Source organism: Geospiza fortis, unplaced genomic scaffold (assembly GCF_000277835.1).
Source record: "Geospiza fortis unplaced genomic scaffold, GeoFor_1.0 scaffold32, whole genome shotgun sequence".
Taxonomy (NCBI): Eukaryota; Metazoa; Chordata; class Aves; order Passeriformes; family Thraupidae; genus Geospiza; species Geospiza fortis.
Genome location: NW_005054428.1, coordinates 411261 through 421423, shown reverse-complemented (window position 1 = coordinate 421423; position 10163 = coordinate 411261). Strand labels below are relative to the sequence as shown.

General features: G+C 52.5%; 1 protein-coding gene across 1 annotated transcript in view; it reads right to left on the bottom strand.

Annotated features, from left to right (window-relative positions):
* Window positions 1-1391: 1391 nt before the first annotated feature.
* Window positions 1392-10163, bottom strand: part of PTPRU (protein tyrosine phosphatase receptor type U) — a 41288-nt gene continuing 32516 nt past the window's right edge. The window contains 4 exon segments of the mRNA XM_014309431.2: window positions 1392-4194; window positions 6403-6538; window positions 7622-7779; window positions 10137-10163. The exon segment at window positions 10137-10163 is cut by the window's right edge and continues 99 nt beyond it. Of these exon segments, the coding sequence (XP_014164906.1) occupies window positions 4132-4194; window positions 6403-6538; window positions 7622-7779; window positions 10137-10163 (384 nt within the window). The 3' untranslated portion in view covers window positions 1392-4131.

The window sequence follows — 10163 nt, the reverse complement described above, 5'->3', positions numbered from 1 at the left end:
ACTGTGGATGGAATGAGAATATACAGGTCACCTCCAACAATACCATGACATTGGCTTAGGGAAATTATTACCAGCTCTACCAGGCATGTGTGCTGCAGATAACAGCACAAAGGAGGCATTGAGCTGGCAAGCAATTGCCAAGAGCCAAGAGTTGAGCACTGGACATGTATTTGGATTGGTTATTGACATGCAAAGTGCTCCCTTTGAGTAGCTCTGATCCATCCAGGCCTGGCAGAGCAGCAGCAGGACCAAAGTGCCTCAAGCCATGCCCATGCCAAGCTCTCCTGGCTCTGCAAAACAGGGACAGAGGTCCCATCCCATCCCATCCCATCCCATCCCATCCCATCCCATCCCATCCCCAGCTACCCACAATAGGTCACTCACCAGGACACTGATGAATCCGAGGTGGGACAGAAGGACATCTCCACAGGATGAGCACCTGAACTTCTGCTCCTGTCCTGGCTCTGGGGCCCTGTTGGCTCTCTGGGCTGTCCATGCCTCTTCCAAAAGATGCAGGAATGAAGTAAGGAAGGACACTGATGCCACCCACGGCCCTGAGCTCCTCAGGCCACAGAAAACCACCAAACCCAGTGGCCACCACCCTTGTCCCCACAGAACTGCTCCCATTTTTACCTTAACCAGCCACAATTCTCGGTTCCTGCTGGGAAGCAGCTGCTGTCTCTCTCTTCAGACCAGGCTGAGCCCACCCTGCCCTCCAGGACAGCCCTGGGGACACAGAGCTGAGCCCCAGGGACACCCTGCCAGGGCTGGACCCACACACCCAGAGCCCTTCCCAAGGGCAGGACTTGGTTTTAATTTGCATGATCCCCATTTTTATTATTTATCAGTAAAGTGTAATTACTGCTTCCTTCACGAGCCTTAATTAAAGATGAAAAACAATCCTGACAAGTCGATTAGATTTTTTTCCTTGGTCTCCATTAAATTAAGACTCAAGTGTTACTGGAAGTGTTTCATATCACAACACATTTAACTGAAGGCTGCTTCGTAATAAATAAATCACTGAAGACAATGCAGGAACTTTTCCTGAAGGCTCTTCTTACAATAGGATTTCATTTTCCATCTGGGAAATGCTCTGGTGCTCTTTTTCCTCCACACCATCTCTTCCAGCAGGAGCTGTGGGCAGCCAGGGTGGCTGGAGACCCCTGCCCAGTCCGAGATCTCCAGGAGGGCACCAACAGCAAAGCTCTGGAAGCACAAGGCAACCCCATCTCCTCTGTGCCATGGGGGCTCTGTAGGAACCTGACCCTGCAAACCTATTCCCAAAAATACCCTTTAAAAGATAGGGCTGAGAGAGAGGCTTTTTCTGCTTCTCAGGGCTCCCCACATCACAGCTCCCAGCTCAGAGCCAGGAAAGAACTCCAGAGACCATCACAAATTTGGAACATTTATTTATGCAACTAATTTTCTTAAAAGGAAAGAAAGCCAAAAATAATATAATAACAAAATAATAAAAAAACCATTAACAACAGCTGGATGTATGTGGTACAATCCACATCAGACACGTCCCTCCCTCGGTCCCAATGCTCCATCCTCATCCATGGTGGAGCTGCCTCATGGTCCCAAGTCCCTTTGGCACCAGCTCTGAGATGCTGCCAGCTTTTAGGATCACTTTGACTGCATATAGACAAAATTGTTCCAATTTGGTGTTTTTCTTGAGTTTTAATTTTTTCCTTTTTTTTTTTTTTTTTTTGTTTTTATTTAAAAAAAAAGCACCACTCCAATCTGTAATACCAATAAACATTATCCATCTTAAGAACAGTATTTATATTTTTATATATAGATTTCTATATATAGATTTCTATGTACAAGATGTCCTTGCCTCATGTCAGAGGAGCATGTCAGTAGGAGTTGGAGATGGGCTGGGTTTTATAGCACTTGGATTTCAAAATCTGCCCTTCACCAGAGATGCCCTAAAAACCCAAAGACACCCAGCAAGGAGGTATCAAAATAAAATAAAAAGGAAAAACTCTTGATTTTAAAACATATCTACAACTCCTCCAGTCTCTGTTGTCTCTGCAGGACTAAGTGGGGTTTCACCCCTCCTCCTTTTTCTCTTTCTGGAACTACTTTACCTGCAGAGCCCTGTGGGATGCTCCCTCCCTCTGGACCACAGGCAGGATGTGGGTGGCCCAGGCAGCAGCATCCCTCCAGCTCCAGGGCTGGACAGCCCCCAGAGCATCCCATCCCATCCCATTCCCAGGGATTTTGGAGGCTCAGCTCAGCCATTTTCATACAAAACCAAACAATTTCTGCACACGGCATGCAGCACCTTCCCTAGGACAGCACAGGCAGGTCTATGGAGAGATGGGGACTGGGAAAAGGACACAAATTTATCCCAGTGTGGGTACTGGTGTAGTCAGGTACTGGTGTTACTGGACCATTTGGGGGTAAAAAAGATCTTTGGTGACAAGACAGAATGGGCACACTGCAGATGAGACAGCAGGGATGGAAAGAAGGAAGGAATGATGTCATATAGCCCTTGGAATAAATTATTGTCAGACTGTGAATTCCTCAGGGAGGAGGTGGCAGAACCAAGGGTCTGGGATGGTGCTGAAATCCCCATCACCACAGCAGTGGCACATTGTCCAAGGGCAGAGAGGGCAGGGATGGCTCTTCCCGCTCTCTTTCACCCTTGGAAGGTGGATGGAAACATCTCCTGGGTTTGCTCCTCCAGCCATTTCAGCTGTGCAGCCTTCATGATTCCCTGGGGAGAATTCCCTGGGCAATGCTTGGCAGCCCCAGGCAGGCAGGGCAGGGAAGCTGCCCCTGCCCTGGGGAGGCATGGCGGGAGGATGGGGGGGAACACAGATGGGCGGTGAAGGGGGCAGATGGATGAAGGACAGGGCTGCCCACATGAAACCTCCAGCATCTGGAGAAGTTTCTCACCTGCTCTCCATCCCCCCCAAAAGTGATGGTGAAGGGTTCAGCCTGGCCCTCAGGACACAACCAACCTCCCCTCAGTTCCCAGACCTGAATCCCTCCGGATGCACCTTCCCAGGGCCATTCATTTTATTACAACCAGGCTGAGGGCAGAATCTCTGGAATTACCACAACATCAGATGGAAAAAGTGCCATTTCACACCCGCCTGCAGCAGGATGGAGCTAAAACACCTCAGGTACCTTCAGCCACCAGCCCTGGTGGCACAGGAGTGTGGGGACCTTCCCCCGTCCAGCCCCAACACAGGGCCATGGCTTTGGCACAGCTCAGCCCAAGCCAACACCACCCCAAAATCGATCCTCCTGCCCCACCAGGCCCAGCAACTGCCCAGGGGTGGCATCCAGGATGTATTTGGGATGGATCCGAATTTTGAGGATTTTGCTTCAAATGCAGTGATGCACAAAGGCAGGGTTAAAAACAGACCAATGGGCCAGTGGGACATCAGGAAGAACTCACTGCTACAGATGGAGGAGAAGGTGTGGAGATGCTGGGGAACCATCCCCTCCAACACTTTGCAAAAGCACCGGGAGGGTCCACGTCAGTCCCTGCAGAGGGACATTGCATGGCCAGTGCCCCTCATCCCTCATCCCTGTCCGTTCAGGGCTGGATGCACAAAGGGTCAGGACTCACAGAACTAAAAGAGGATCAAAACTCATGGTGCCAAGGGGCAGAAACTCAGGAGCTCCTGGGGGGCCTTTGCTCTGGCTCAGAGTGAGCCCCATTGAGGGAAAACCCCCGGCAGCCTCCGGGCTCTGCGAGGAGCAGCTTCAATTCTACACATAAAAGAGCAACATCTCCCAGTGTCCATCCTTCTGTGATGGGAAACAGCCTCAGCTCCTCGTGGCCTCCTCTTCCTCCCCTCCCTGGCCTCCTCTCCGGCAGCTGCAGAGACCCAGCAGCACCAACCCCAGGCTGTGATTCCAAGGAACCGGCTGAGCTGTGGGATCCACCCACTGGGACACGCCCAGGGCAGGGAGGGAAGATGGAGAGCGGAGGATGAAGGTGGAGAGTGGCCAACACATCTCCGTGTCCTTTTGTTTCCTGGATCCCAAGTTTCCTGGTGGGTCCTTTGCTGTTTCCCTGCCCACCCCGAGCAGGGACACAGTGCCCAGCTGCGAAGCGTGGCTGGCACGGCCCTGCACGAGCCCTTGTGCCCCTCTCGTGGCCAGGTGCTATCTGGTCTCCAGGGACTCCAGGTATTCCAGTGCTATGTCGTAGCAGAAATGGTACTGCTCCTGTTCAGAGAGAGAAGAGAGGGTGTTACCATCCAGAGGGAGCTGTTTCCCAAAGTTGTGAGAACGGAGAAACACATGTCAACAGCCCTAAGGAAACACCTGCCAGCCTCTTGGGGCCCCCTGACAGTTCTGCTGAGGCCACAGCCAGGAAAAACTCCACTCTTGGCAAACAACACCCACAGCTGGGCAGGGGCATGGTGCCCTAGATCCAATAGCTCCAGACACACTAAAATCCAGCATTTTGGGGACACACAGCACCGTCACCTGCCCCAAGGGAGGAACCAGGACTGCAATATCCCCTTATTGTGAAAATACCTTTATTCACCACCCCAGGTACAATCAGCACTGGGGGCTCAGCAACTTAATCACCTCAGTGACTGACATGTGTCAATCAAACGATGGAAGAGACATGGAAACAATGGAGTCTGGGGTCAGAGGTGTCCACAACAAAACCTTAGGTAGGAAATCAAGGAATTTTTGTTTCTGAGTTCAGCAGAGGCTCGAAAAGGGGAGAGCACCCAGGCAATTATCCATGGTTGGAGTGGATGGAGATACCCTGCCCTGGCTGCAAGGACATTCCTTTATCATAAATTCTCTTGCCCAGCAGGACCGGGCTCCTTCTCCCATCTTTTCGTGAGACATCCAAGGATGGTGTCAGCATCCTCCCACCCTTCACTCCCCGTCAGCTGCACAAAGGGAAAGCCCAGAGTGGCTGACTCCTGGTTTTGTAACAAAAATCCCTGAACTGGGGCTTGTGAGGGCAGGCTCATCCATCCCTGTCCTCCTTTCCATGACCTGTTCCCATGCTCTCCCACCCTCGTACAGCTGACAGCACAAAATCCTCAGGAGAGCTCTGACCGTGGCAGTGCACATCCCAGAGAGCAAAACCCCAAACAAATCAGGATTTTGGTGCTGCTACAGGCACTGGGACATCAGGTGGGAGCGCTCTGGGTGTAACAGCAGGTAGGGAGAGGGCAGAGCTCCTCTCCCCAGATCCTGGCTGCAGGATGGGGATTGGAGCCTGAGCACTGGCACAAAAATCCTGTTATCCCACACGGGTGGGCGGCTGTGGGATCTCAGGTGGGAGCAGGCAGAGGGGGAGAGGGACTTCAAAGCGAGGAGGCTGCAACAGCCCAGATTAAAAGCACATAATGCTTTTTGGATTAAGGAAAGGGATTGTTTCCACTTATCATCATGTAAAAATAACCCCCAGGGCAAATACAGAGGGAAGGGGTGCAGGCAGCAGGAAGTGCTCTCTGCTGGGCTGAGCTCCTTACACCAGGCATGGATCTGGCCTCCCGGTGACTCTGGGAGATTGAGATTCCCAGAATAGCCAGTTCAGGTTCATTTGAGGCGGGAGGAGGCTTGTGTCCTGATGGGAAATGTTACCTTTTTTTAATACCCTTGCAATTTAGCCCAATGGGTCTGGTGGCTTCATGCTTGTCACATCATCTTTCCATTATCTGCATCCCTCCCCCTGCTCCCCTCACCCCTCCCTCTCCTTCTCCTCTGCTTTTAATTCCTAATGCAAATCACATCCCCTCCTCAAAACCATTTCATTTTGCAACTTAGGGATTTTATAATCTAAACAGGGTAAACATTTCCAGCTGACTTGCTTTTAAAACATCATGAGGCACCTGGATCCCTTCACCACAGGGACAGACAAGTGCCCGCTCCCTCCTCTGTTCCATCATCATGGGCCTGAATTAGGGCAGGGGCTTTTTGCCCTGACCCGCTGCCAGCTCCAGCCTCCTCCTCAGGACACATCACTCCATTGCTGCTCCCAGCAGCTTGTGCACCCATTAATTTCACTCCAAGTGCTGCTCATTCCCTTTCATATTTCTGACAGGAATTTCTCTCACTCCACACCAGCGCTGCTCCCAATGCCACAAACCTTCCAAAGAACCACAGTTACATCCTGTGGGTTAATGTGACACTTCCTAACAGCTCCTGAGGAGGATTTCCAACAATCCCAGCACCAACTCCAAGGCTGTGCTGGCACAGCAGGATGAGGACGAGCCCAAGGCTGCTTTGAGGAGCTGCCTCACTTCCCAGCCCACCCCAGCACAGTGCTGCCATGAGGATGCCCATGATGCTGATCAGGATTTGGGGTGGAAAAGGCAGTGTTTTGGGAGGTGAGCATCCCCAGCACCTCTCCTCTGTGCCAAGACCAGAAGCCAGGGTGGACAGGGAGGGTCTGGTGCTTACCAAGGTCTCCACCATATTTGGTTTGTAGTTGCGGAGGGTCTTGGCAGCAAAGAAAACATCTGCCATGTTGTGACACTTGATCATCTCCAGGATCATGGTGGAGGCACAGAAGGTGCCACTCCGGCCACCTCCGTTCCTGGTGGGACAAACACACATGTCAGGGGTGAGAATCAGGTGGCATCAGAACACCTTCCTGCTCCTTCCAAGTCTCCCTTTCTCTATCTGACCCTGCATCCCAAGGGATGTCCCAGAGCAGGGGCTTGTACCTGTACCAGGGGACTTGAACCTGCCCCATGGTGTGGCAGGACAATGATGCCTGCAATCCTGCCCTCCAACCCTCACAAGAGCATGAAAACATCCTTTTGGATTACCAAGGCTGGATCTTGGACATTTGGGCTCAGGTCCCAGCCCTGCCATGGATCAGCTCCTTGGGGAAGCTGCCGTGTCCCTCCTGCCCTGCACAGGGTGACCCTGGGCAGGTGACACGGTGGTGCTGCTGCCTGGAGGAACTGCCCCACAATCCACACGGGGCACTGGGAACTTCCCCAAATCCTGGGCTGAACCCCTGTTCCCACACCACCACACCTGAAGCCTGACAGCAATGGGAACATGGGAGAGGAAGAGAGAACGCGATGCCAGAGCTTTATTAAGCATGGTCTCAAATTATCCTTCAGCTAACGAAGATGGACAAGGCTGTAATTAGTCTTTGATTAAAGGCTTCACTGCTGTCTTTCCCCATCTGTGAAGGTGCTGGGTCCCATCTGAGAGGAACACACACAGTGTTCATGAGCCAATCCCACTGGGAGGACAGGGGTGGACAGGGCTTGGAGCAACCTGAGGTGTCCCTCCCACTGGAACAAGATGAGCTTTAAGGTCCCTTCCCAGGAAATCACTCCATGATTCTCTGCCCCCCCCCACAATGAGCAGCAAGTGGTGGGAGTGGCACAGCTCCTGCCACGTCCCTTCAGAGCCTGTTACCCACAGAGGATGTGGGGACAGGGCTGGGACCTCTGCCAAGGGTGGGGGACCAGCACAAAGGACAGGTTGGTGTCACCCCTGCTGAGCATCCATCTCATGGAGGAGGTGACCCAAAACACATGTTGTGGCAGAGGTAGCCCCATCTGGGGACAAAGTCACCCCAGTGAGGGCTTTGTGAGGATCTCCAGGCAGTGCTGGTCTCCCTGGGCAGAGCCTGCTCCTCTCCCCAGCTGACACTCACAAGCAGTGCACCACAGTCCTGCCATCACCACTTTCCTTCTGCCACCTCTCCACCTGGGCCAGGAGGTGCAGGAAGGACTTCTTGGAGTCCGGGGTGTCTCGATAGGCTGACCAGCGCAGGTACTGGAAATGCCGGACCATCAGGTGTCCCTCCTGCAACTGGAAAAGTAAAACTCATCAGCTGGAACCCATGGGCTACCCTCATTTGCCTTCACTGGAGATCTGACAGAGGGCAGGAGATGTTTGATGGAGGGAAGGAGGGGTTTGCCACACATGGACAGTAGAGGCAGAGAGGAAAACCCTTTTCTGCTGCTTTAACACAGATTGTTCAGCCCTGACCGCCAGCTCACACTCATTCCACCACCCCATCCCACTCAGAAGAACTCCATTGTCATGGCTTATTCGACCTCACAGCATCTTGGGCTCTCTCTGTATCTCCCAAAACCTGCTCCCAGGCCCCTGAGCCTCCCCGAGGCTTCTCCATCACACCTTCCTCTTTGCATGCCCAAGATCCATGGGATGTGGTTCTGTTGTGCTCGCTGTAAACCAGGAGGCTGCTGAGAGGCTGCCACGGAGGCGGGAGCTTAATACCTGGTAATCTGGTTAGTTTGGAAAGCTAATCTGGTTAGCTGGATCCAGGAGGAGGATTACATCCACAGAGCTCAGCAGGCTCTAACTGGGCAGATGTGGGACTCCTGCTCAGGAGCACTCGGAGCATCCCGAGTACAGGATGGGATGAGACCATGGTCACCCCACCAAACACAACCCGGGGCTCACAGCTCATGTGTGGGGAGTACGTGGAGGAAAAAGGGGGAGTCAGGGCCAGATGGGGTGTCAGGCACAGATGGGGACACTCAGCTCTGGAGGGCTCCATCCATGCAGTTTCAGGTGCCTGCTGAGTGGGATGAGCACCAGACCTTCTCCACCAGCAGGATCAGGTGTTCCTGTGGGGGAGTTGGTATTCCTGGGGACTGAGAGACACCTGGGGGCATTTGGTGCCCACTCTAACCTCCACATTTCAAAAAGGGGCTTTTCTGAACCTTTTTGGGAGCTTTCCTGAACCTTTCTGGGAGCTCTGATGTGAGCTGGTGATGTGCCTGTGATGGCCTGACCACCCTAAGCTCCAGTTTTTGCTTCCAGCTGGAAGCCAGGAAAGCAGAGGAGGAAGAGGAAACAAATAAATGGAGTTGAAACAGAAGAAAACTCCTTTGACAGCCTGGGAAGGAAATTTTTGGGATCTGCTTTGAAGTGAGGTAAAAGCTCTGGAGCACTTGTGCCACCCCCAATGCCCATCTCCATTCCAGCAAGGCTTGGCACAAAGTGGCTCCATGCATTTCCCAGCCCTGTTCCAGCAATCTGCTCCCTGGAGGAATCTCCTTGTCGATCCAGAGATTTCCATCACACTGCATTTTAATTTAGCCCGGAGTATATCCTACCACCTGAGAGCTGAGCATATTTGGTGTAGGATTTTGTGCTGACACCCAGGAAATGCCAGATGGTCCCTCGGGGAGCGTGAACCAAAACCCTCTTTGTGTTAAGAGTTCAGATAATCAGGATTTATCTCCTCTGGCCCCAGCCACCCTGCCGAAGCACCTTCCCAGCCGGGCCATCAGCCAAGCCACACATTCCCTTCAAGCTCCCTAATTCCCATCTGCCCAGTGACCTTCACTGGGGCACTGGCCTCAGCCTCTTGGCAACCATTAGGAGTTTAAAGACATCAGGGATGCCATCTCCTCCCAGCTGGCATTTATAGGGAAATCAGCTGCTTCTTTCTGTGTACAGCTCTGCATCCTTTCCCTGCTGCCCTGCATTTCTCATCTTTCAAGGCAAGCTTAACCAGCCATGCAACACTGACAAAGGATAAAAATCTGTGTGGATCTTCTCATCCTGCAGGGAAAGGGCTCTGCTGATACCACGGGAACTGCCGTGCCCACGTGGGGAGTGTCCATCCTGTGCTACGTGTGTGGCAGGGCAGAGATGGAGCTTCAGGCAGGAGGAGAGAAAGGTCTTCCAGCAGTTTTCTAACACCTTTCAAGGAGCTGTGAACTTCAGAAAGGTTGGATGGAGCAATGGCAATTTTACAAGTTCCTCTCTGGCAGGAGGGGAGCTGGGGCTGTCTCCTCTGCAGGAGCTGAGAGACCCCAGCAGTCAGGAAAGATCCTACTGCTCTCAACAACTCCCTGAAATGTTGAAGACAGGTGGGGTCAGCCTCTTCTCCAAGGTAACAAGTGATTAAAAAAGAGAAAACAGCCTCAAGTTGCATCATGGGTAGTTTAGATGGGGTATTAGGAAAAAGTTTCTCCACCAAAAGAGTTGTCAAGCCCTGGCAGGGGTTGCCCAGAGAAGCTGTGGCTGCCACTGGATCCCTGGAAGTGTCCAAGGCCAGATTGGATGGGGCTTGGAGCAACCTGGGATAGTGGAAGGTGTCTCTGCCCATGGTAGGAACAACATGGTTTTCAAGTTCCCTTCCAACCCAAAGCATCTTGGGATTCTGTAATTCATATAAAGCAGCTCACCCGTGTGATGTTCTGCACTCGGAAGAG